At 43.7% G+C, this 27,285-nt stretch overlaps 1 protein-coding gene across 2 annotated transcripts in view; it reads left to right on the plus strand.

The window, feature by feature from the left end:
• Bckdhb (branched chain keto acid dehydrogenase E1 subunit beta) overlaps positions 1 to 27,285 on the plus strand; it is a 188,081-nt gene that overhangs the window by 24,146 nt on the left and 136,650 nt on the right. For both annotated transcript variants that reach the window (XM_032909458.1, XM_032909459.1), the window contains 3 exons: positions 21,759 to 21,892; positions 22,115 to 22,270; positions 24,666 to 24,774. In XM_032909458.1, the coding sequence (XP_032765349.1) occupies positions 21,759 to 21,892; positions 22,115 to 22,270; positions 24,666 to 24,774 (399 nt within the window). The remainder of the gene's footprint in view (positions 1 to 21,758; positions 21,893 to 22,114; positions 22,271 to 24,665; positions 24,775 to 27,285) is intronic.

Below are 27,285 nucleotides of genomic sequence, written 5' to 3' on the forward strand. Positions count from 1 at the left end.
AAAAAAAAGGGAAGGAAATGTGCACAGAGACAAAGGGTTGACTATGGAAGATGTCCTGTGTGTTTTGTGGTTAGATGGGCAGCCAGGGGTTCAGAGTTCTGGCATGTAGAGGTACAGGAGAGAGAATATTGGAGGCAGCTAGACATTATGCTCCTATGCTCAAGTACTTGCTACCTTAATATGAGAATATGGACCCTATGGGGACAAGATAAGGACAGTGTCTTAATATGAGAATATGAGAAGCCCATGTTTAATCCATAGCCTTCTTCAGGGAAGAGCATACCAGTTGGTTATCCAGTATTGAGAGGTCAGCCCTGAAAACATGCATACAAGTCTGAGTTAGTGTCTGACTTTGGCTACAGCATGGGGCGGGAGGGGGTGCGGCGGGGGGCACTGAGAAGAGAGGCAGGGCAGCCAGGGGTGAGGGGACTTGAACTTGGGCCAGGGATTTGAACTCGGAAGGTTTTTGAGGACCCAGATTGTAGGAACCTAGTCTCCAGGACATCTAACTTGTAGATCTGAGGTGATATGGAGAATTTTTATTTCTGGAAAGTGCAGCTGTTGTGACTCCTGTTTGAGAAGTGTGAGTCTTTGGCCCTGTTGGGAAGACAGCAGGGAAGGATGAAGATGGAGTCGGTCAGGGTAAACTGATAGGAATTGTGAGTTCAGGGAAATGGGGAGGATGAGGCTGGGAAAATAGTGAGGGGTGAAATAATAAATGGAGGGTAGGCTGAGACATTTCCGTTGAGCCCACCAGAGGTCACTGATGACTGGCTGACCCAAATGAAGGCAGTTTTTAATGGAAAAGTATGGTCAGAAATAGGCTAGAGTACTAAGGCTTCAAGACGCTATGACTAAGTCCTCTCATGTCATGGAAGATGAATGGAGCTTTCTTTAATCTCAGAACACTGGGTCAGAGTCTGTATCCTGGTTTGCTTTAGCTGTGTGTCGGATTTGGAACTGACTGGGCTCATGCTTAAACAACAGTCTTCCTCAGGGATGAGCCTATCAATTATCAATATCTAATAGCAAGTAGTCAGCCCTGAAAACATACATACAAGTAACATGTTATAGACCGAGAGCTGTGTGTATGTATTTAGGGGGGGAAAAAGTAACCACACACGCACACATGTGTACATACAGTTACCAAAGGAAGAGTTCATGAGTTACAAGAGATCATGGAAGGGTATAAGGGTTTGGAGAGAAGAAAGGGGAAGGGTTTGTGTGATGGAATTATATTATTATTTTATATTATTATCCCAAAAAGAAAAAAACCTAAAGTCCACACTCCCCAAATGTCTCTGACACTTAAAGAAATGTCTCTATTCTCTTCTTCAAGTGACATCCCTTTTTTTCTATTGCTGGCTGTCTGGGGACCAACATGGAAGCCTTTCTGCTGTGTTTAATTCTAGATAGTGACCTCTAAGATCTACCTGACTCTCAGAGCCTGCATAGATCTTCAGAATGATTCCAGGCCTCGGACCATGAGAAATCTTATTTTCACCTTCCTAATTTAGTTCATCAGTGAGGTTAATTTTCCCCAAGTACAGCTTTGGTCAACATTTCCTTCTTTAAAATTTCCCCCTGCCCAATCCCCACCCCGAGTCTATCAATGATGTGTTCTTAGCTAACATTAGAGTCTAAAGCAATATGGCTTCAGCTTCAAGCTTTAGACTTTCATTCCACTCCAACCCTCAAGGCCTTAATTGCATCCAGTCTTCCTGTCTGCTTTCTCGGAGCCTCTGCCTCAGATCCAACCTGTTTCAAGACCCTGCCCCATGGCCTTTGACACCTCTAAATAACCCTCCCAAACGGTCTCTTCTAGCTGTATCTAACATGGTTTTTATGAGTCAGTCTGCCTGTTTCTTACCCATACCGTTTGCCTTCACGTCCCACAGTGCCCACAACAGTCAGACACAAGCAGTGATTGAATGAATGGCAGAATGGAAAGCCAGTTGTCGTGACTTAGTGCAGATAAAGGAAATAAAGTCCCGATCTAGCAGATAGAGCATGTTCTGTGTTGGGAGTAACTTCTGATGGACGGGGGGTGGGGGTGGGGGGTTGGCGGACCTCTGAGTACATGCAGTGAATCGGCTTTGCCATTTCTCTCCATTGCTTAGGACTATTTTCAAACCCAGGTCCTAGGTTTTGATTGTGCCCTGGATAATTACTTGAGCCGATGGCCATCATTAACATTAACAAGGCCTCACTGTGTTATTCTGTTTTTGACAAGCTTCAGCATTGCTTGGATGTGTGAATATATGAATATGTGGGCAAAGCTAACACACAGTAACATACATGTTATCTGAAATAAAAACGGGGAAAATATGTTTCCCACCCAGTGGAGTAAAGCATTTGCTAGTTTGATTAATGACTTCTCTTGCCCAGTTTCTGCTTTTTTTTTTTGATAACATCTATGGGTTCTTTTCTTTCGACTGTTATTTTAATTTTATATATATGAATGTTTTGTCTCTGTGTATGTCTGTGTACTCCACATGTATCTGGTGACCTTGGAGGTCAGAAGAAGGCATCAGATCCTCTGAGACTGGAGTTACAGATAGCTGTGAACTTCCATGTGGTCACTGGGAGTTGAACCTGGGTCCTCAGGAAGGATGTCCAGTGCTCTGAACCTCTGAGTCATCTGTCCAGCCCCTGTCGATGTTTTTCTGATTCTATAGTTATCTGCTCACTGGAATATAAAACAGAAAAGTGCTCTCTGCAAGCAATTAGGCTGTAGGAATGGGCTGTAGGATTTGTTGGCTGTAATTGATTTTAGGGGAAAAAAATATCTGGAGCTAGCTTAGGAAATGATGATGTGCTAAGCTATAAAAATTAGAAAACACTTCAGATTTGGAGAAAGAATAATTTATATTGTTTAAAACTATTTTTTTTCCCCTCTTTGGCCAAACATCAGTTCTTCGGGGACATTTTTACACTGTGCTGTCTTGGGGCTATATTAAAGATCATAATTATGGAATAAATTGTGTTTAATTTTGCTCACATGTTTGCCTTGAGTTTGTCCCCATCAGTGAAACCGACAGATCTTTTTTAAAAAATGGCCAATGATATTTGAAGAGCATTGTTTATTTTCTGTTTAAAATGGATTCTTCATTTTCTTGTGCTTTATTTTATTAATAGCTCTTCAGTTTGGATGTAGAATTGGTTTGCTGTCAACCTTCTCCTGTTTACAAAGGGGGAAAAGCTCATTTATTTTTTATACTTCCGTGTCCTGTTCCCTTCGCTTCGGAGAAAAGGGCAGCATCCTATTTAGATAGGGAAGTTTAGGCTATTTTTAAAGCAAGGCAGGTTAATGGAAATTGACAGCTTGGTAATGTCCTTCTTGGTGAATGACGCACACGGGTTTCAGATGCTGCTGCCTGGCTGTTTTCCCTTAACAGTCAAGAATCAGCTGGAGGAATTTGTGTGCGTGGAGCTTTGCTGTTGACGTAGGTACTGGGTACAGATACATTTTCGGAAACATCTCATTTCCATATAAATGAAGGGAGAGTAAAAAGAAAAATGAAGTTGGTTTGCCCTTACATTCCAGCTGCTATCACAGGGATGATACAAATCTGTCTTTGGTGTTTATGGAAAGATGGGTTTGGTTTAGTTAGCCACCGTGAAACAGCCACAGTTCATTCAGAAATACCTTCCCATCCTTTCCTGGAACCTATTTATCAGAATCGGCTATGCGTACATTTATTTGAAAAATTAACGTTTCCAGGGTGAATTTCTCTAATTTCCAATGTTAGCCCCAACCCCCACAGTCCTTACGCTAGGGATAGGACCCAGGGCCTTGTGTAAGGGAGGGGAGATAGAACATTACCAGTGAGATACTTCCCTAGGCCTTGTGAATACATTTGAGTTAAGTGCACCGGGGAAGTTCACATTATCCCACCATTAAACGTATCCATTTGGTCTTAGTAAAAGACACAGTAGCCAAGCTTGAGCCGTGTCTTAGTGGTAGAATGTGTGTTTAGCAGGCTCTAGTCTTGTCTCCACTTCAGCAAAAAGACAAAAGAGCTCTCTCCAGTTTCCTCTTCCTGTCTCTTTCCATTGGTTTGACTGAAGCAAGTCATCTTGACTGAAATGAAATTTTGTGTTTTTTCTTTTCAAGTTTCTGAAGCTTAAAAGGTTGTAATAGTCTGAATTCTCTGAAACCCAGGCCATTACATTAGCCTGAAGTTTTTCTCCTCAGAGTCATTCACAATGCTACGATCTCATCAAAAAACGAGAACGTCACCTCCTTTCGTCACAATCAGTTCATGCACAGAAGCAAAGTTCCAGCCTACAACGCAGTCGGAGTGAGCCCTAGCAGTTGATGGAGCCTCTGTGGGATCACAGGCTGCATCAGAACCATTGCTGGAGAATTCCTGAAGTTGATCAGGGCCCTGGCATGCCAGCCTCGCCTTCATGCTGTTCCCATGTGGACCACCTCAGCATAATGTTTTTACTCAAGTGTGTGGCAAGCAGCGTGTCGCTCAGCCATTAGACATTAGGTTGCTCAAGTGCCTTGAGGCACAGAAAGGGACCTAGCCTAACGGGACCTGCCTGTCTGCCAGGATCTCTGCTCTTTCTCCTGTGCTCAGGGGGCTCTGTGTACCTCTCTTTCAGCTCTTGGCTTGTGTGGTGCCCAGGTTTTTGCAGACACACGGTAGCGGCATCAATCACTGATCGTCTTTAATTCTGAGTTGCTTTTCACTCCTCATGCTTGTCCTCCATCTTGCTTTTACACACATTCATTCATGGCTGAGCCTCTCGCTTACAGCCCCACTCTGACAGTGCTTGCCCACATGATATCCGGACGAAGGTGACAGGCAGCCTCCTTATAACCCAGTCCTATCAATGGGACAATGTTAGATTCTGCTCCTGTGACTCAGCCTTCGGGAAATGAGCTTGAAAGGAGGGGAGGCTCATTTTGGCCTTGTTTATGGTGCCTTTGGGCCTACGGTGGTATGAGGACATGGAGCCAAGGAGAAACGGTCATCTCAATGTCACGGTGTCTGGGAAGTAAAGTGTGAGAGAAAAGGGCTAGCCCAGTGCTTCTCTACCTTCCTAATGCTGTGACCCTTTAATACAGTTCCTCATGTTGTGGTGCTCCCCAAGTCTAAAATTATTTTTGTTGCTACTCCATAACTAGAATTACGTGATTTGTGTTACATAATGGAAATATCTGTGCTTTTCCCACGACAGGGTTGTTTGACCTTCAAAGGGGTTGTGACCCACAGGTTGAAAAACCGTGGGCTAGAGTCTTAAGGTTCCTCCCTTGCAGGGTATACCCCTAGTCACCCAGCCTCCTTCTAACAGGCCCCACCTCCTAAAGACTCTAGTGCACCAGTGTTAGTGTCAGAGTCTTCCGGAGGCGGCTTCTCGGCTAAGCAGGATTTGTGACTCTAGGTTTAGATGCTTTTCCGTGTTGTTGTGGGTTTCCTTTGAGCGCGTCTCATTGATGCCTCCGGTGCCACAGACATGAGGTTGAACTTTGTCACAGCTGGGGACAGGCAGCATGTAGTCAGTGCTGATTGGCCTTTTCCAGCCGAGGTCTGGGGCCCTTCAGGACTGTGTGCCCCAATACTTCTCAGTGTCAGAGAAGCCTCAGCTCCACACGCCTCTTCACTAGGCTACCCCACAGTTCTACATCGTTTCTCACATTTTCTCTCCCCAGTGCCTAGATGACAGTGCTCCACTTGCTGTGGCTTGCTTTTTTTCCCCTTAGATCACCCCATCCATTCTTCTTTATCCTAACTTATGGATGGGAAAATTGAAGCATGGTGCAAGATCACTTGGCCGAGAAGTTGTTAGAGCCATATTTAAACCCCCGCCACATTCTGACTCTGAAGGTCCCCGTAACTGTATGCGCTTTTTTTGTCCCATCTGAGTTCTGAATAATGATATGGAGACTTAATTTTACTTAAAATGGTTTTGGCCTTAGCCTTGGCTTGTTCCCAACTCGCTTGAAACTCATTTATCCTGTTTATACTAATCTAAGTTCTGCTTCATGGCTGGTTACCTCTCCTCAGTTTTATGTCCACGTCTGACTTCCTCCCTGCCTGACTCCTTCTCAGAGTTCCTCTCTCTGCCAGGTGTCCCACCTTGCTATCCTGCCTTTTGCTTTGGCCATGGGCCTTTTATTTTATTATAGAAAGTGCCTCATCTAGGTAAGGAAGGACAGAGACACATCTTCACACAGGTACAAAACATCACTCAGCATGTTCCGCTTTGAACTGCTGTACTAAGCCTGATTTTAGGCAGGAAATGTTGAATGCAGCTCAACTTTCTCCGATTATCACTGCATTATAATTTCTGTTATTTGCTAAATTATGCACGTGTTAGGGTGGGTGGAGATTTCAGAGACTCTGAACCTGAAGTTGTTTCTGTACCAGTCTGTCTTCTCCCCAACCCCTTTGTTTTCTGGTTTTGAGAAAGGAAACTAAGTCCTTCCAAGTGCTAGGCAAGCACTGTACCATTAAGCTGTATCCCCAACCCTACCATTTTGTATTCTGAGTTAGGGTCTCACAACGTTGCCCAGGTTGGCCCTGAACTTCCTCAGTAGCTTAGGCAGGCCCTGAACTCTCTATCCTCCTGTCTCAGCCCAAGGTCTTAGATGTGATCTACTATGCCCAGCCCACCTTTGCCCCCATGAAAGCAGGTTGTATAAAAATATCCTGATACTTTACAACCATGGCATCTTAATTCTGGCCAAAGGAGAGGTAGGTGTGTGTCCATCTCTGGAACACAGCTGCTAACATTTCTGCAGGATTACCAGCACTGCAGTCTTGTGCACTCACTATTAAATCAAGCCTTTTTGGAAAGGTTGTTTAAAACATGCTCTCATTAAGGGTTTCCTTGACCATTTTAAACATTGTTTTGTGTTTGAAGACTCTTTGTGTTTTATTTTATTGTTGGTAACTAGGCCACATACTGTAAAAGTTTAAATGAACTGTCTGTTTGCTTGAACTTTTTGGAGAGACATCTGAGAGAGTTTTAGGACATTGCTCACAGAGACCTATGACATTTGGAGTCAGTGTTTAAAAACTATTTTGTATCTGTAGCTGTAGCCAGATAATTAGGGTCTAATTTGATAGGTTTTAAGCACTTATGAGTTGAGTAGCTTGCAACAGGAAATTTAGGGACAGCATTTTTGTGGTTGAGGGGATCAGGCACGGGGTGGACTCTGGGCAAGTGATATGTCAGTGAATTTGTTTGTACCTGAAGAACCTGGGACTGGTAGGTAGGCCGACTTAGATCTAGGATTCTGTAACTTGTTCTTTTGCTCCCTTTGCATGCCCAGTTGTAACATTTACAGCTCATTGCATCGTTTCACTGATCCTCTACCTGCCTTCTTTCTTGCGACAACACATTTGAATCTTCAGGAATCCTCGTAAGTGTAATCATGAATTTTTAATCTTTTTTTTTTTCCTCCCTTACTGTGATTAACGTAAATAGACAAAACCCCAAACAAACCAGAGAGACTAACTGTGGAATTAGACCTGAATCTACATTGTTGCCAAGTGTAATTTGTACACATTTTACTACTGATTTGAGTATGTGGCATGTAAGCACATTGTGGGCATGTAAGTATCCTCTTTTGCACTCCATTTGTCCTAAATACCGTTCTATGTACTAGAAAAAGGTTGGGTAAGTTTTTAACTATATGCTTCAGTGACTGTGTGGTCTTTGTTGTTCTTGGAATGTTTTGTTTTTCCAGGGAGGGTTTCTCTGTGCAGGCTTGGCTGCCCTAGAACTCACTTTGTAGACCACGCTGACCTCAAACTCACTGAGTTCTGCCTGCCTCTGTCTCCTGAACGCTAAGAGTAAAGGCGAGAGCCACCAACACCTAGCAACTGTGGTCTTTTTGTTGTCCCATCTCCCATAATTTAAATTAAATATTTCATGTGTGTATTACTCCCTTAATTTCCCACTTAGGCATTCAGCTGAACTCCTGTCTGCCTTGTTGCCATATCTGTTTGTTTTAGGACTTGGTGGGATGTGGGCATCTATTATGTGAGTTCCACAGACACGGTTGTCTTAATCTCCAGTACCTGGTGTACAGAAGCCTGTTGTTCATTTACCCAGTATCAGATAACTGCTAAGCTTAAGGCGTTGTACTCCATTCCATTTCCAAAGGTTGACGGGATGGAGTCTGTGTTGTCAGTAGAAAAGCTTATGGCTTTCTTTCCTTGTCATTCATTGGAATTGATTTGAATTGATTTGGGCCTTTCTGGTTTACAGCGCTGTTGTGTGCACAGCTAGAATTACAGACTTCTTTATCTCAAAGGGACATTTGTGTTTTTGTACATGTCCTGAGCATATACATTTGCCCCTGTTTGACTGAATTTCCCCTTACAGTGGCAGACTTGTCCGAGTGGTGTGGATAAGATGTGGACTCTCCAGCACAAGGCTCACAGTCATTTGCAGCGATGGCTTCCCGGAAGTTTGTGTTTTGAAGGCTTGTGATCTTAGCATAAATACAAGTGAACTTCCTACACTTTGAGCCATGGAACTTGGCACGTTCTAGGTTGGCAAAAACAATGTTGTCACCCGTTGAAAGCAGAGTGGGGCAGTGGGAGATGGCCAGGCACGGTGTAGGACCCATGGCATCCACAGCCAGCTCCATGAGATGTGCAGTCCGAGTGACTTCTGAGTTGACCCCAACTGTCCCCTGATAAGATTCCGCAGTGTGTGTGGGTTGCCACCCATGGCCTCAGGCTGGACGAGTTGCTGTTGCTGGAACAGTCCTCAGAGGAAGGGCTGACAATTGATGCTTCCCACTTAGCAGCCAAAGGAACACAGCGGGAGAGCTTCATCTGGGAGTCCTAGTGAGCACCCTGGTACCGACTACGGAACCTCCATGGTTGCTTGTTCCTCTTCTCTTCTTCATTTCTAGGACTGGGTAATGAGCAGCTCTCGGAGAAAGCCAACACCCCATTCCCCCTTATTAGTTTTCATGGGTGTTGCTGTCACTGACGTTTAATAATGAAGAGGCTGGGAGTCTTTGTTACCTGGGGCTTTTTGTCTAGAGCAGCTTTTGAAGATAATTAATATCTTTTTTCTTTTTCCTTAAATAATACCCAGCACCCTGAGAAGTGTTCCAGTTGGAAGATAAATTATATGGTCACATCCCATTTATTTTAGAATGAAAAAAAATTCTTTAAGAATATTGCATTTTCTGTTTTTAATATTAGGAAAAAGAACATTTAATTCATGGTTGCAGAATGATCTAGATTAGTTTTGCATTGGCCTTAGGCCACCCTGAGAAATGCTTTTCCTCCTTATCAAAGCTTTGGAGGACAAATGTAAAACCAAGAAAAAATCAAGTCACAACATATTCCAGAAAGTCTGTGACAAAGATGATAAAGATACCACATTCCTTTTCTTATTGTTAAGATTGTGCCTATGTGGGAGCTGGAGAGATGGCTTCGTAGTTCTCAGTGCTTACTGCTCTTGCAGAGGACCTTAGTTTGGGTCCCAGTAACCATGTCAGGTGGGCGGCTCACAATCACCAATAACTTCAGCTCCAATTATCTGTCAGCCTCTTCTGGCTTTTTCAGGTGACTACATTCCTGTGCACCACCCCCTTTCAACACCAACACCACATTCTGTACATAATTAAAAATAAATCAAGCATTTAAAAAATTGTATCTGTAATGACTCCTAGTTCTCCGATTTGTTTTATGCCTTAGTCACATATATTCAGGTCTTCCCTCCCACAAGTGCCCTGGAACAGATGGTGCTTAAGTTGTCTGTTGTGGTGGTTTGAATGAAAATGATTCCTGGAGGCCCACAGGCAGTCTTAGATGGTGTGGCATTGATGGAAGAAGTGTGTCCCTAAGGTGGGTTTTGGGGTCTCAGATGTTCAAGCCAGGCCCAGTGTCTCACTTTCTTCCTGCTGCCTTCTAATCTCTGATCCTTCTCTAGCACCATGCCTGCCTGGATGCTGCCATGCTCCTGCCATGGTGGTAATGGACTGAACCTCTGAACTTGTAAGCCAGTCCCAATTAAACGTTGTCCTTATAACAGTTGTCATGGTCGTGGTGTCTCTTCACAGCATTGGAAACCATAACTAAGCTCTTCTTTGAAAGGATGTTTTGGTCTACTGAAATCTGGATACTGAGGATAGAGAAGCTGCTTAGAGAGGGCTAGTTCTAGTTCTGCATTTTCAGAAAATTTTATGGGAAAAGACAATTTTAATTTTATCTCAGGTGGCTTCAAGAACTCACAGGGGCACTTTGTTTCAAAGTAAACTCTAAAATTAAGGGCGGGTTCTGAAAACTGAGTAGGAACAGAGGAGAGTGAGGGTTCACTGAGTTCTGATTCCCCGGAGGTGATTGACCAGCGGTCATCATGGTCCTTTTCTTTCTCTAGCTGTTTCTTCTTTGCGCAGTGTTTTGTGTGTTGGGTTGAGGACAGGGTTCACTGTGGAACTCAGCTTTGACCCTCTCTACCCTTCAGCAGCAGACATCAACTGCTGGTTTTATTTTGATGTTTGGCATTGGATAGATTGATGTCTTTATGACAGTGCCCTACTGGGAAGGCAGAGCTTCCGAGTCCTGTGTCTCTTACAAAGGAATACTATCAGGAAGGGGTGCTGTGACCTGATGTATGGTTTTCCATGAATGTGAAGTCAATGGGACAGTGGGGAGCTGATATTCCATGTGATTTATTTTCCTTCTTTCTTCCTTCCTTCCATTCTTCCTTCCTTCCTTTCTTTCTTTCTTTCTTTCCTTCTTTCTTTCTTTCTTTCTTTCTTTCTTTCCTTCTTTCTTTCTTTCTTTCTTTCTTTCTTTCCTTCCTTCCTTCCTTCCTTCCTTCCTTCCTTCCTTCCTTCCTTTCTTCTTTCTTTCTGAGACTGTGAAGTTATACAAGGATGTAGTCTGAAATGTAAGGAGACATGGCCAAATGTAAATCATGTGGCATTGTGATGGTTTGTATATGCTTGGGCCAGAGAGTGGCACTAGTAGAGGGTGTAGCCTTGTTGGAGTAAGTGTGTCATTGTGGGCATGGGCTATAAGACCCTCATTCTAGCTGCCTGGAGGTGAGTCTTCCACTAGCAGCCTTCAGATGAAGATGTAGAACTCTCAGCTCTGTCTACACTATGCTTGCCGTGCTCCCACCTTGATGATAATAGACTGAACTTCTGAACCTGTAAGCCAGTCCCAAATATATGTTGTCCTTTATAAGACTTGCCATGGTCATGGTGTCTGTTCACAGCAGTAAAACCCTACCTAAGACAGGCATGGACATTTCCCTCTTTTACTCTAGTTTTCTGTAGCTATGTTTTTATCTGAAATGTCAATTGCTTTTTTTTTTTTTTTAACTGTATTTTAAGTTTTTGGTTTTGGAGATCAAACATCATAGATGGGTGTCCTCCACTTGAGCTACCCTACCCCAATTGCCCTAAGTGTTAATTTGATTTACATGTGAAGAAGTACGTGTAATGTTTCCTTTTTTTTCCTGACCCAGTTAAAGATGGTGAGTGCTGGGGCTGTTTCAGGGGAGGTATGGTTTTCCTTCATCTGAAGTAACATATCTAAAGTAAATAATTATATCCATGACAATGTGGTATATAGGACTATCATGTGACTCTCCCTGAGCCTCAGAGGCTTGGAAAGATAACGGTTTCAACTCATCCCACATACTAGCTATCAGTCAGATGAATAGATCCCACGTTTCAGAGATCAGCAGTTCTGGTGCTTGCTAAGCCACACAGAGGACAGCTGTGTGAGACTTTTACATTACCACATGTACACTGCCTAGGAGTAACGAACTCAAAGGAACTTGGTTCTAGGTTTCAAAAGGCTGAAGTAAGTTGTTGTTGCAGAACCTAGGGCAGGCTTATGAGGCGGTTCAGCAGTTAAGAACACTGATCAGGGCTTGGTTCCTAGCCACCCACATCGGGCACTCAGAATTGATTTTAATTCCCATTCCAGAGGGCCCGATGCCCTCTTCAGGTCTCTGAGGGCACCTGCACTCACTTGTGCAGACACACACAGACATACACAAAATATACAAACAAGAAAAATGATAAATCTTAAAAAAATGGGATAAGCTAATAAAGTGTACTTCTAAAGGCAAGTGTAGCCCCTGTTACCTAATTTATCTTTTAAAAACAAACATCTATTAACTGGTTGCCATGTGTGTTGAACAATAAGCATGTGTGGTGAACCCTTGTCATTTGCTGGCCCTGACCAGTCCTTGCTGAGGGCGACTTCTACTGTCACTCTCCATCGTCTCTCCCCAACATCCCGGTCTCTTCATTTCTTATTTGTTTTCCTTCTGGCTCCCCTGCTCGTCACGTTCAGATGACGCTCATTCTTCTTCCCACTGGTGGCAGTATATTCTCTCTAAAATCTCATTTTGAAGCATCCCCAAATCTTGAACTTCTCCAGCTCCCTGATCCTAGGACTGCCACTCCAGCAATCTTTTGATTTTCTTTTAATTATTATTTCTTTTGAAATAAGTAATACTTTCTTCATCATTTCAGAATTTCATGCACTGTATTTTGATCATATCCATTCCCTCCCCTGCCATCTTCTCTCCACTCATCCGACTTTGTATTTTCTTTTTCTTTTCTTTTTTTTTTTTATGTCCATGGAGTCTGATATATGCTCCCCAAATATCCTTGAGTGTGAAGCCTGGCTTGGACATGGGTGACCTCTTAGAGGCCACACCCTTAAAGAAAACAGACTCACCCTTTCACAGAAGCCATCGCTTGCCAGTGGTTCCTCCGCCAGGGGTGGGACTTTTTTGCCCTCTCCGTGCTGAGACTTCATCGGCTCTTGTAGATTGTAAACATCTTCTGTTACAGGCTGGAAAGATGGCTTGGTGGTCAAGCGGACTGACTGCTTTCCCAGAGAACACAGACTTGATTTCCAGTACCCACAAGGCAGCTTATAACCATTGCGCCTCTAATTCCCAATGATCTGATACCTTCTCTGGCCTTTGAAAGCACCAGGCATGCACATAGCGCACAGACATATATGCAGGCAAAATGCCCATACATATAATAAACGTAAATATTTAAAAAATGGTGTGTGGGTGTTTCACGAGCATCTGTGTACATCACATGTGAGCCTGGTCCCAGTGGGAACCAGAAGAGGGAGTTGAATTACCTGCAATTAGTGTTATAGACAGTTGTGAGCCAGCATGTGGGTGCTGGGAATTGGACTTGGGTCATCTGGGAGAATTCTTACCACTGAGCCACCTACCAAGTCCTGCATAACTGGTTCTTAAAGCCACAAGTCTCCCCTCTCTTGTTTCTGTCTTCTCTGATGTTCTGTCTTCTTTTTTATCCTCATCTTGAATTCTATACAATTCTGCTTGTTGGGATCCAGTTCTAGCTAAATCTACCTTGCTGTCTAAATCCTAAGGTCATGGAGCTGGGTGCCACTGTTGAAAAACAAGCCATTACATCCAGTTTGGGCTCAAGGCTGGTGGTGATCTTCAAGGACCACCCTTGCTGCCTAACTCCGGGTGTGTTCTATTCTGTTTCATTCTTTCTTCTCCTCAATACTGCCTTCCTCCTCTTCCCTCGGCTAATAATCTGTTTTGTGGGTGTGAGAACACTTGTTTAGTATACATGAGGCCCTTAGTTTGATTCTTAGTACCAAAAAAGAGAGCCGGGTCTAGTTTAGGATTTTACTTAGAAGATAAGGAGGTGCCACTTATCTTCTTGATAAGAGAACTTGGGCAGGCCCTTCTCTCCTTGCTGATTGCGTCCCTGTGTGGGCCTCAGTGCTTGTGTGCTTCCTTTCATTCTGGCTTGAGGGATGCCAGGGTACCGTTGAGCCTTCCCTGTCACCTGAGTCATGGTCCAAGTTATTCTCTATGTCTTTCATTTTTCCTTGGACCACTGTCCCTTTCTCTGCCGATCATTTCTGTTAACCCGAAAATTTGTTATTTCTTCTACCTTAAGTTGTTTTGGAGACAGGCTCTCATGTTGTGGCTCTGGCTGGCCTGGAGCTCCCTGTGTAGACTAGGCTGGGTGTTAAGAGTCAGTCTGTGAGTAGTTCCTGTCTCCAGGCTCCTGTCCTGACCTCCTACAGTGATGAACTGTTACCTGGAATCAGTCAGAGGAGATAAGCCCTTTCCTCCCATGGTTTTGATCACGGTGCTGCTTTGGTTATCCTGTTTCATCACAGCAATACAAACCCTAACTAAGACACCAGCCACTGCTTCTGTCCATTTCTTTACTCACTTTGCCCCCTACACTCACTCAGTAATTATATCCCATCTTATGTCTTTAATATGTAAGGTTACTTATGCCAAATACTTCTAACTTCTATTCGACAGTCCTATGATACTCTACCTGAGTGCCCAACGCACGGCATTCATTTTCGAAACAAACCTTTGTGTTTCATCTCCAGAAGCCTTTATGTAGCGTTGTATCTATTTTTCCTTCCTCGGCCTCACTTATTGGCTGTGGTGTCTCTAATGTTACTCAGGCCCAAGGCTCTGAGTATCCTTTGTGTGTCTTTGACTCAGACTGCGGATCCTTTCATCAGTGAATCCTTTGACTCAAGTTTTAGAACTCATCCAGGCCTTCCTGTTCTGCCCACCTTCTTTCTCTGCTGTTCCCAGTCTTGCCTCTCACTTTAGTGTCACGGTATGCTGCAGTCCATCTTGCAGTGACTTCCTTTGCTGTTTACAGACTACTCACTGAATGCCAACCAGAAAGATAGCTATGAAATGACACTCAGGGTGGCCCGGCTTTGCTCTGTCATTTCCTGTTTATCCCACTGCCTTCTGACTCATCCTCAGGAAAAGGGTTCACGAGGCCGTGCTGGATGGTTAGTGCTGGGAACCAGACCTGTACTCACCTTGGGGATGGGCCTCAGGGCTTGCCTGTGGGGATTATCTTGATTGTGGTAATGAATTAATGTGGGCAAATGGTATTCATTTTGGATGGGACACTGTAAGTCCTCAGAACCCTGGCCTCTGTAAGTTGAGAGTGAGCCCAACGTTACCATGTAGTTCTCATTCTCTGCTTCTTAATCATGAGTAGAATGTGACCCATTCCATTCCCTCAGGTTCCTTCTGCTGTGACTTCCCGCCGTGATGGACTATAGCCTGGGATTGTGAGCAATAATAAACCGTCTCCCTCTTATGTTGCATTTGTTAGAGTATTTGATTACACCAATAGGGAAAGAAACCAAGACGGAGGGCCTCGGAGGCCCTGCCTGCTCCACGCTGCTCTGCAGCCTCTCCCTTATGTTGTGGCTTTAACTCTGCCACAGTTTTGTGTTCAGATCCCTGGTTCTTCCTCGTACCCTTTCTCTGATAGGCAGAAGCGATTTCTTCAAGGTCTTTCCTCTCTCAGCCCCTGTGTTAGTTCATCTTGCACTAGCATGACCTAGACAGAGAGATGCGCTGTCGCTCATGGTTCCAGAGGGCTCGGCCTGTGATTGCTTGGGCTCAGGTGAGTCAGAGATTGTCATGGCGGGAGCTGGTGGAGGAGCATGGCGCTTCACATCTTAGCAGATGGGAAGCAGAGAGAAGGGTCAGGCCACTATTAAGCTTCCTCTTTTCATCCCTTCTGTCTGAGACCCCAGCCCTTGGGATGCTCCCATGCCGTGGTTAGTGCATCTAGAAGTTTGCCTCTGTCTACTTGATGCTGGTAATGCAGTCGGGTTGACAGTGAAGATTAACTATGGCTGTCAACGTTAGTTCCAACTCCCTATTATCCGCTCCCTTCTTGGCTGTCCCGCACAACACTCAGGGCTATAAACAGACCGCATATCTACTTAATTGTTCTTTATTGTAGTTTCTATTGTCTGTATAAGCCTCACCCATGAGGCAGGGACATGAGTTTTTTGTTTACCTAGTACTAGTTAGGTTTGGTCTCTAGAATCATAGGAAGAGGAAACCTTAGTTGAGAAAATGCCTCCATGAGATTGGCCTGATGGTAATTGTGTGCGTGTGCGTGTCTGTGTCCGTGTGTCTGGGTCCTTGAGTAATGTGTTGGGAAAGTCTGGGCAAGTGCTGTTAAGTTGCTTAAAAACAGCAGACAGAGCAAGCCAGAGAGAACATCCCAGTAAACAGAGTTCCTTATTGGCCTTTGCTTCAGTTCCTGCCTTGAGCTCCCTTCCTGACTTCCCTTCAAGGTGGACTGTGATCCGGGCATGTAAACCAAGTAAATCCTTTCCTCCCCAGGATGCTTTTGGTCATGGTGTTTTTAATTAGAGCATAAAAACCAAGCTATGACAACCCTAACGTGTAGAAAAGTGTTAATGTAATGTTCAGTGTTTTGTGATCAGCAGTGGAATAAATGTGTGAATGAGTTTAGCCTGCTTTGTCGTGGTTCTTCTGTTGCAGATAAGAATAGAGCCTTATGTAATTCAGTCCTTTAGGAAGACAGCAGCTATCTTGGTCTGTCTGCTTCACAGCGCCCTTGCTGCGTGCAATGGTTCATCTCTGGATATTACATCCATGGGCTTTGCATTGGGTTAACTGCACTGTAGGGGAGAGGAAGTCATCAATATTGTGTATCTTATTAGTGCCTACACCACCAGTCAAGATTAGGCAGAATACTGAAAGATTTTTAACCTTTCGATTACATGGAGGCTCTTTCTCTTGGAGCATTTTAAAGCGTCCTTTGTTAAACTGCTTCCTCTAAAGTAAGAATTCTGGGAAATTCACCTTTCTACCTTCTAGTGGCTAAGAAAGCTGTACTTTCTTTACCAGATGAAAAACACCTACCTGTATCCTAGGAACTTGAAGCTGCAAGGAGCAAATTGGTGCCGCTGCCTGGGTGGTTAAGAAGGCTCCGACTTGCTGGATTTGGCTTCTACTTCAGGCAGCTGGGATTTGTGTTCGCTACCACTCAAGCAATAGAGTCTTTTTTTCCCCCCCAAATTATCCAGGTATTTTCAGTGGAGTAGGGCATTGATAAGATGTAGAGGTTACGCGCTCAGAAGACAGTCGCAGATTATGATGACTGTGAATCACTCTTTTAAATTTCTGCAGCTGCCTTTAAGAGTTACAAAGTACAGGATGTGTCTAGTCGGCATTTCCAGCACCTGCCCTGTTTGTGGCTCATAATCAGAGGGAATGACTGAGCCGAAAGTGCATTCTGCATACCAAGATGAACTGATATCCTGGGTTATAGGAACAGAGTCTGAATACCAACCAGGTCTGTGCCTGAATGTTTGGGTTCCTGATCAGATTTCTGAAATTGGATTTTTGTCATAAAATGTTGTCAGTAGCTGAGAAGCAGTGGAATTTTAACTGAGAGTTGAGTAGTGTGTTAATGAAATGTGCGCTGTGGTTTGAAGGCAGAGGCTGCATGGGGGAGGGGTGTCTATCAAGCTCCTCCTGCCCCCGATACTCCCATTTTTGCCTATTCCATTTCGGTCCACATCCTTGACAGGACTTTTCATTGTCTTATTTGTTTGGTTTACAAATACTATATTAAGAATTTTTGCACCTGTTTATTCACTGAGGATATTGAACTATAATTTTATCTTCTTTTTTCTTTTTTTGAACCTTTATCTGGGAGTGGTAGCAAGGTGATACAGAGTTTCCTAGCATTCCTTTCTTTTCTATTTTATGTAGTCATTTAAGAGGGACTGCTGTTGATTCTTCTTTAAAGATGTGGTAGAATTGTGCAGTGAATCTGGTTGGCCCTGGACCAGTTTCAGTTAGGAAGTTTGTGTGTGTGCACATGTGTGTTTGCAGGTGTATATGTATGGAGGCCAGAGGACAGCCTTGCATGCCAGTTCTTAGGCCTTGTTCACCTTGCTTTAATGATCTCATTGAAGTGTGTATTCATATCCTCTTCTAGGTCCTTGAACATACTCATAATTGGTGTTCTGAAGTTCTTGTTTTGTGCTTCCGCTAAGTTGCTTTTCTCAGGGCCTATTGCAATAGGATTTCTGGTTTCTGGGGGAGACATATTGTCTTGGTTGTGCATGTTGTGTTTTTGAGCTGAGATCGAGAATCTGGAGTTATGATGGTTGTGGTATTTCTTAGTATAGAAGTCTGGTCTTGCCTATGTTGGGTGGGTGTTTAATTCTTTGGTTGTTATTGCCCCAGTCTGGTCCTAACCGAATGTGGCAGCTGTGGGTTCTTGGTAGAGTACAGTTAGTGTGGAGGTTGGTTAGAAGGAGTGACTGTATCCTAGTTAAGTGTGGTGGCTGTGGGCTCCCTGGTAGGGAGTGGTGCTGAATCTCACAGCTAAGCATGCAGTTATGGGTCCCTAGTAGAGAGACCTTGTTCTGTGGATTGATGGGGAGTCACAAAGGCCTAGAGATGGCCTGGAAGGAATGACTGAAAAGGAAGGCAGTTAAAAGGAGAGCAACCCTAATTCTGCAGCAGGAGAGTAAGTCTCAGGGGATGGAGGTTTGCTGAGAAGAGGGGAAGGAGGGCACGTGTAGCATACCTGAGCCCCATCTTAGTGTGGCAGCTGTGGGTTTCCTGGTAGAGAACTGTCTTGTAGATCAGAAGGACTCGTAAAGAAATGGAGGTAGGCTAGAAGAAATGGATGAAAAGGGGTGAGGTAAAGGTCTAGGGGACCCTAGATCCACACCAAGAGACCAAGTCGCAGAGGGATGGAGGTCCATGGTTTGCTCTTTAAAAAATGTAGGTTTTGGGGCTTCGACTCAGGTTCTCGCATTCGTTTCAGTCTTGCTGCTTGTCATAGATACATTAGATGCATTTAAACGATGCCATCATTTATAGGTGTATTAGATGTATTTAAACGATGCCACCTTGGTAGGTCATATGCTTTTAGAGATTCATTCATTTCTTTTATATTTTCCAATTTAAGGAGATATGATTTTTGTTTGTTTGTTTTGTTTTCAGACAGGGTCTCAATTCATAACTCTAGCTGGCCTGAGACTTGCTGTGTAGGCCATATTGGCCTTGAGCTCACAAAGATCTGCTCCACCTCCTTTATGCTGGCATCAAAGCTTTCTGTGACCATGCCTAGCCAATGGGCTGTGTTAAGGTTGGTCAGACTTTTCTGAATTTCCTTGGCATGTGCCATAGTTTCTACCCTTTTTTGGGTTGGTTTATTTAAGGATATGGCTACTTTATTTACATTATCCAAGAACCAACTCTTGGTTCTTTGATTCCTCTTTTTTCTCTTTCTTTCATTTTATTAATTTCTGTCTTTCTACTGATTTTTTTCTTGTTTTTGGTTTCTCAGGGACATCATTTAGTTATCTGAGATTTCTCTGATTTTTTTTTTTTTTTTTGGTAGACACTTGTAGCTAGAAGGTTCTACCCTTGGAACTGATTTCTTGATTTAATTGTATCCCATAGGTTTGATCTGTTGTGTTTTCCATTTTATTAACTTCTAGGGAGTTTTGGATTTCCCTCTTACTTCCTTTGGTGACCTACTCATCATTCAATAGTGTTCCTTAAACTCCATGAAGTTGCCCTAACTTAAAGAGACTAGGATTCCATACTCTTGATTTCTCTTTAGTGGGTACAGGAGAAATTTCTGCTGAGCTCTTTAACTCCCAGAGGTTATTTTCTAATGAGTGTTTAGTAGAGGGCTGTACAGGCCCAGGCGTCAGTGATAACATGCTGGTCTGTGCCAGAATGGGACATACTTTCTTGTTAAGGGACACATCCGCCTCAGGTTCTGCTCTTTGACACCCATTAGTTAAGTCTGTCTGCATTCTGGTGGTCTCTGAATGAGAGTGGAGAGTCCCTTGGGGTAAGCCTCCTGACTGTGATCATTTGCTCCGTGTCTCTTTCAAGGTTCAGGTGTTCAGTCAATGCCCACTTTTAGCTTTCCAGTGCCTCTAAACCTGATCACTTCTCGTCTGGAATTTTAAGTAGAGGAGGGTTAGTTTGTAAGAAGCAACTGCAGTCTACTTCAGTAGTTCAACAAGTGCAGACACAGAGTTCAGTTACTCAATTCAAACACTTTTCTCATTTCTAGTTTTTTTCACTTTTGAGCTATGTATTGTAGAGATGCATTTAGTAAGCCATCTAACAGTCATCTAGCACAAACTTTACCTCTCCGTTTTCTCCTCTCCTCCTTCCTTTTCCTTTCCTTCTGTGGCTGTGATTGAACCACGTGAGGCAGAAAGGTTTTGCTTTGGCTCACAGCTCAGCGGACTGTCTGGTGTAGTGGGGAAGACATGGCGGTAGGCGGAGAAGGTGCCGTGCCAGGAGTTGGGGTGTGGGCGGAGGAGGAGGTGACTGGTCAGGTTGCATCGAAACTCAAGTAGAGAGAAACTAGGAAGTGGGGACGGACTTCACAGCCTTAAAGCTTGTCATCAGTAACCTGTTTCCTTCAGAAAGGCTCCGCCTCCTAAAGGTTTCACATTCTTCACTAGCTCCGGTGGGAGTGGGGTCGGGTGATGGTGTTTAAACATATGAGCCTATACTGGATATTTTACAATAAACAACAATAAAATAATCAGCTTGCTTTCTCAGTCCCTCCCCCCCAACCCCCTCACCCTCCCCGACCCTCCCCCCTCCCCCTCCCCCCCCCTCTTTTCCCCTCCCTCCCCTCCCTTCCACTGAGCTACCACTGAGCTCTACAGGTCCAAATATAGATTTCCTTGTTGTTACTAATTCCTAGTATAATCCCACCATGGCCAGAAAACAAACTCAGAATGGTTCTTATAAATAATTTTTGTTATTGGATATATTTCTTTATTTACATTTCAAATGTTATTCCCTTTCCTGGTTTCCTGTCCATAAGTCCCCTATCCCCTCCCCCTCCCCCATAAGGATGTTCCCCTCCATCCATCCCCCTCCCCGACATTCCCCTGCACTGGGGGTCCAACCTTGGCAGGACCAAGGGCCTGCCACTGGTGCCCTTACTAGACTATTCATTGCTATCTATGAGGTTGGAGCCCTGGGTCAGTCCATGTATAGTCTTTGGGTAGTGGCTTAGTCCCTGGAAGCTCTGGTTGGTTGGCATTGTAAAATAATTTTAATGAGTTTGTAATTTGACCATTTCAGATATATGTGCATAGTGCATTCTACTTACTCTCCCCTCGCCTTTCTCTCGGCTTCCTCCCACCACTTCTCCCAACAAGTCTCTTTCCCACATTCAAGTCTTCTGTTTTGAGGCATGCTGGATTCGATTTTACTCTCTACACAGTCGCTGAGATAGGTCGATAGCCCAGCCTATGGTTGGCCCATCCCTGTTAGTATTAGTATTCCTGGAGTGAGTGCTGTAGGTGACATACTGTGTGTGTCAGTTAAGTCACATATTTATTGTGTTATATGAATATTTTTAAAGCCCCTTTCTTTTGGGGATGGTAGTTTTTTCTGTTGCTGCCCAGATAGTATCTCAAAAGATCCCGTGCTGACTTATGCACTCGCCTGTGTTCTAACTTAGTTACGGCAGTCATTCCGTTCTGCTGGGCACTCATTGGCGCATGCATGTCTTCTGAAGTCTTTGTGAGGCCCACCCTTTGACAGTACGAATGGTGCCTTACCGTCTCTGGCAGTGTCTTCCTCTTGATGTCTGCTGTTGGTCGAGTGATGTCAACTTCCTTCTGTGTAGTTTACGCTTTACACTTTTCCCTTCAGATACCTGGGTTTTGCCTTTCAGACAGTCTCAGTGTGGCAGTCTTTCTTCACTTGGTTTGTGTAGGTTTCTTATGTTTAATTATTTAATATAGTTATGTACTGAAAGCAGCTGTTTTGCTGTTTACTATTTCCTCTACCTGTCCCATTTTTCTTCATCACACTTATTTTCAGACGCATATTGCATCGCTTTAATTTGCGGCATTTCTTTCGTTTGGTATTTATATTCCTATTTTATTTATTTAATCTTTTTTTTAAAGGAAAAGACAGAGTATTTAACACCCCGTTGTGTGAACAAGGAATTGTTGGGTTTGGCATTGGAATCGCGGTCACTGGTGCTACAGCTATTGCGGAAATCCAGTTTGCCGACTATATTTTCCCTGCCTTTGATCAGGTAGGTTGCCTGATGCTTTGCTGGGAAGGGTATCTCTTCCGGTCAGCCCCCAGTGTTCAGACGCCGGCCCCTCCCACTCAGCCCCGCCCCGCCTTATCAATCATTGTCTGTGCTCTGCAGTTTGCATTTTATAGTGGGAATGCATTTGAAGACCCAGGTCATGCTTTTGGGGCATGCATTAGGCAGGAAAGAGTCACGGTGGCATGTCCCTTTTCTCTGCAGATTGTCAACGAAGCCGCCAAGTATCGCTACCGTTCTGGCGATCTTTTCAACTGTGGGAGCCTCACCATCCGGGCCCCTTGGGGTTGTGTGGGCCATGGGGCTCTTTACCATTCTCAGAGTCCTGAAGCCTTTTTTGCCCATTGCCCAGGAATCAAGGTACCCTTGTTTACTTTCTTTATTTGATCATTATTAGTTGTGTCCACCGTTGCTCATGCTGTCAGTATTAACCAACAGGGGGACTTTGGAATTGATATCAACTTAACTATATTTGAGACAGGGAGGTTAGCATTTCTTTTTAAATTAACTTGCTGATGCCCAGTTTTCTAGAATGTTCCTCCTGAAGCAGCACTGGCGTGATGTTGGCATTAATTAACTGCATAGGTGCTGAAGAGTATGCCATTCTCCCAGAGTTCTAGTTTCTTCTTTCAAATGGGTTTTCCTCGTTTAGGTGATTTTGAGGTACCTTTAATAAAACTTGTTTTATTACTTCAAAGTCGTGTTTGCTTTTAGAGCAGTTTTCAGTTTCTGAGCAACTGGAGAGAAGGCTGTTATCTAGATATGAATCTTCTGTTCTAGAATAAAGTAGCATTGCTCAGTCCATTTGCAAGAGTCTCCTGTTTGAAACTGGCACTTGTAATAGCTTTTAAGTTTTTTTGGATGTCACAAACATTTTGAGTGTTTTGTCTCTTGATAGTCACCAAACAGCTTTCCAGGGAATCACAGAAACGCACAGATGTTTAGCAGAGAGGCATGCTTGCTTTTGACAACACACAGACCAGTTGTAAAAATGTTTACATTTTTTCCCTTTTTTTTTCTCTGCTGGATCAGAAGAATAAGGGTTGTCTCAGTGGAACGGAGTCTGTATGCTTTTCTGATACAAGCCAGCAGGGGTAGTTTGGGACAAGAGCCGCTTTGAGGCAACACTTGTTTTTGAGTTTGGGCTGGATGTTAATCATATTTAGCGTTTGTACCATATCCTAGAGTTTTAAACAACAGAACTTTTCGTCTTCTGTTGTATTTTCTATTTTTTATTTTTAAACTTGAAACACACACACATGCACGCATGCACGCACACACACACATACTTACTCTAAAAGGGTAATAAAAATAACTCTTATGAAGAAAGCAAGGGCTGGAGATCTGGCTTAGTGGTTAAGAAGATTGGAGTTGGACCCCAGCACCCATGGGGTGACTTACAACCGTTTGTGTAACTCAAATTCTAGGGTGTCTGATACCTCCTGGCCTCTGTAGACACTGCACACTGTGGTATAAAGACATATATACAAGCACAACACTCATGTACAGAAAATGAAAATAAATTTTATGGCAGGGCAGTGGTGGTACACACCTTTAGTCCCAGTGCTTGGGAGGCAGAGGCAGGTGGATCTCCATGAGTTTGAGACCAGCCTGGCCTACAGGGAGACTTCCAAGTTCTAGGACAGCCAAGGCTACATAGAGAAACCCTGTTGGGAAAAACAAAAACAACAACAACAAAACAAAAACAGAAAGAAAGGAAGAAAGACAGACACACTAACGAATAGAAGCATGAAGGCATTGTGTTAGATATGGTTAGTAGAGAGATTTATGCTTTTTTATTTTTAAACAAAATTCTTTTAATACAAATAACACAATTCCTTCAAGGCAGTAAGATTAAAAGTGTGAGGTCAGCCTGGTCTACCTAGTATGGCTTTCTCTGAAGCAGATCAAGGGCTGGGGGTGTCGCTCAGTGTAGAGCCCGTGCCTAGTATGTGCAAGCTAAGGACTTCCAGATCCACAAACCAAACCAAACATAAACAAAAACCACAATAATGTGTTTGAAATCCAAAGGTAGTTTGCTTCAAGGAGTCTTCTGTGATCTTCGTAGGAGGTTCATGCTTATTCTAATAATCCTTCCAATCTCAAGTTTGTTCTTATTTATTTTACAATCATGAGAATTTAGATGCGAGTTTGTGATTTGACGGCCAAGAGTGTAGTCTCCAGTTTGTATCTGGAGAGAGTAAGAATCTCTGTCCTAGCTGGCTGTGTGACCCTGGGCAGTGCCTTTACCTCTCTGTATGCTCCAGTCTCTATCTCTAAGTGGACCAAGAGTAGTAGCTGCTTCCTGAGGTCCCTGTGAAGGAGAAATGAAGTGACCCACACAGTGCTTCGACAAGTTATCTCATGCACTCCCCCTGTCAACCGTCCTCCTCCTCGTTCCTAGAGGTCTTGGAGCCCTTTCCTATCCACCGGAGATGTGGAATGGCCATGCTTCTCTCTACTCTGTGCAATGGGATGCTGCAATTCGTAGGACACAGAGTTCAGTGTGTTGCTTTTTCACTTAGGAATGCAGGTTGCGTTTGCCCGTTAGCACGAAGGGATTGCAGCACTGTACATTGGTGAGCGGTAGCTGCCTGTCAGTTTAGAAATGCTTATCTGAGGGGCAAGGTGTACATTTTATATTAAATACAAATACCCATTCTCTAGTTGAATTAGTTACACCCGACTGCTTAACTATCAACCTTAGGAGTGGATTTAATGGGATGTGTTTTATTAAAATTGTTTGTTTTTACAGGTGGTTATACCCAGAAGCCCTTTCCAGGCCAAGGGACTTCTGTTGTCATGCATAGAAGATAAAAATCCATGTATATTTTTTGAACCTAAGATACTTTACCGGGCAGCAGGTAAAGATTCCTTGTATTTTCTCTTTGTGATTATCCTTACATTCTTTTACATAGTTATTTTTTTAAAAACCTTTCTCCCCTAACCTTGAATTCCATTTTCCTTATAGATTGAGTTCTGTGATACTTCATTTTGTCCTCAGATGTAAACATTAGGGAAAAACCCATCTAGTTAGATTTTGACTGCAGGATGTAAAATGTTAACGAGAATACATGGTCATGCTTAGCTCTGTCTGGTTCTGTGGGTTGGAGGAGAAAGCGAAGTTCTTGTTGGACTTCATGGCATTGAAAGTCTGCTTTAGGTAAGTGACCCCAGGCCCTCTAGGCTGGGCTCTGGTGAGGCAGGTACTGTTAACGGTGTGCTGTGGTACCGGGCTCCCCTGGGGGTCTGTCGGCACTACACCAAGACGCCTGGTTGCCTTTTCTTTAGCTCACAATCCCAAGTCCATAAACACACATCTGTGACTGCTTATTGCTCAGCTGTAATGGAAAATTTAAATATCAAATGATTTATTCTATCTAAAGTGTATCCTCCCACACCCTGAATTCAAGAACATTACTCTGGCAAATCACTTTTGAACATTTAAATCTGAAGCCACATGTTTTTGTTATGATGTAATTTCTATACAGGAAAACACACAACTATTGGGTTCAGTTTGATGGGTTTCTGACAGCCACATACATCCACGTAGCCACTGCACAAAACGAGGTGCAGGACATTTCTTCGCTCCTGCAAGCCTTCCCCCCTTCTTTTCTTCCTGCCCTTCTCTTCTCTCAGCTCTAAGCCTAGTTGCTTTCCGATTGCGATTAGGTTAGCTGCTCCTGTTTATTTTAGATTAGCTGGGCTTTGTGGGAATGGAGTCTCCCGTTTATTGTTCGTCTTCCTTTGCCCAATCTAGTGTCACAGAGATTCATCCGTGTTGTCACCTGCGTCTAGTTTATCTGTATTGCTGTGTCACAGCCTGTTGTGGGAAGACTCACTGCTCATTATTATTGCAGTCGTGATAATTCTGCACAGTCGTGCACAATGTTAGGGCATTACTCAGAGCGAACATGCCTGTCAGTCGTTGGAGTAGTTGTTCGTCATTGTTACCGAGTATTTCCGTTATTGTAAGAAAAACTGTTTCTACTAAGGAAAGGAGGTTACTTCTCTCTTCGGCAAACTTCTGACCTTTAAATATTATAAATATATCACACTTCCACTTCTAGTACCTGACTGCTAGGGGTTAAATAGGAAGTACATCTCGGTTATAAAGAAAAAAGTACTTAAAAATCTAAGGCATGTATAGTTCTGTGGTGTAAGTGTTACCTTAAGTTTGTGTGCGCTCACTACATTGGTGGGAGGCTCACGCACCGGGCTTCTCTGTCACTTTATCCACTGAGGTTTTGAAAACCGACTTGTACTGCTAGCAGAGAGAGATTTCCCCAGATCTGAAGTAGTATTGCCTCCATAGCTCTTGGATAGTATTTTTTTGAATTAAAATTATAGATTTTATTTTTTATAGATGTGTTCTTTTTTTTCTTTATTAACTTGAGTATTTCTTATTTACATTTCGAATGTTATTCCCTTTCCCAGTTTCCGGGCCAACATCCCCCTAACCCCCCCTCCCCTTCTATATGGGTTTTCCTCCCCATCCTCCCCCATTACCGCCGCCCCCCCCAACAATCACGTTCACTGGGGGTTCAGTCTTAGCAGGACCCAGGGCTTCCCCTTCCACTGGTGCTCTTACTAGGATATTCATTGCTACCTATGAGGTTGGAGCCCAGGGTCAGTCCATGTATAGTCTTTGGGTAGCGGCTTAGTCCCTGGAAGCTCTGGTTGGTTGGCATTGTTGTTCATATAGGGTCTCGAGCCCCTTTAAGCTCTTCCAGTCCTTTCTCTGATTTCTTGGATAGTATTTTAAGGATTTCTTTAGGAACTTAAAATGTCAGTAACCTAAAAAAAAAAAAAATTACCCGTTATCCTTCAATGTATATTGCATGTGTGTGTGTTTGTGTATAATCAGAATATATACTTTCAGTCTATGTGTGAGTGTCTACACTGTATCATCTCAGTCTGTACTGTGTATCTTTGGAAGCATATGTTTCCTGACAGTGAAGCTGTCATTTATTTGATTACATTGGTTTACTTTGTATGTCTGTTCTCTTATGCGGTGTTCAGAGATCTCTGTCTTAGCCCTGTAAGAGAGCTTGTGTTGTATCTAACACAAGTGGAACCGCAGTGAACAGGACATAATTTTATTACTGCAGAGAGTTGTGGATAAAGTGTTGAGAATTGAGGAGAATCAGAGGTTTTCGGTGAACTTGAGGTGCACAGTTGTAGAGGGCTGCGGGGTCCTGCGCCCCGGGGATGGTGCCGGTTTCCGCCTTCCGCTCCTTGTGAGGGCAGGTCCGGTTTCCGTCTTCCGCTCAATGAGCAAAACAAGTCATTGAGAAAAACAAGCCCTTATTTGGCTGTTCCTGCTTGGCCTGGTCGCTTCCGTGTAGTACAACCTATCCGCTGTCCCACGTGGC

Source organism: Rattus rattus, chromosome 8 (genome assembly GCF_011064425.1).
Source record: "Rattus rattus isolate New Zealand chromosome 8, Rrattus_CSIRO_v1, whole genome shotgun sequence".
NCBI classification, from domain to species: domain Eukaryota; kingdom Metazoa; phylum Chordata; class Mammalia; order Rodentia; family Muridae; genus Rattus; species Rattus rattus.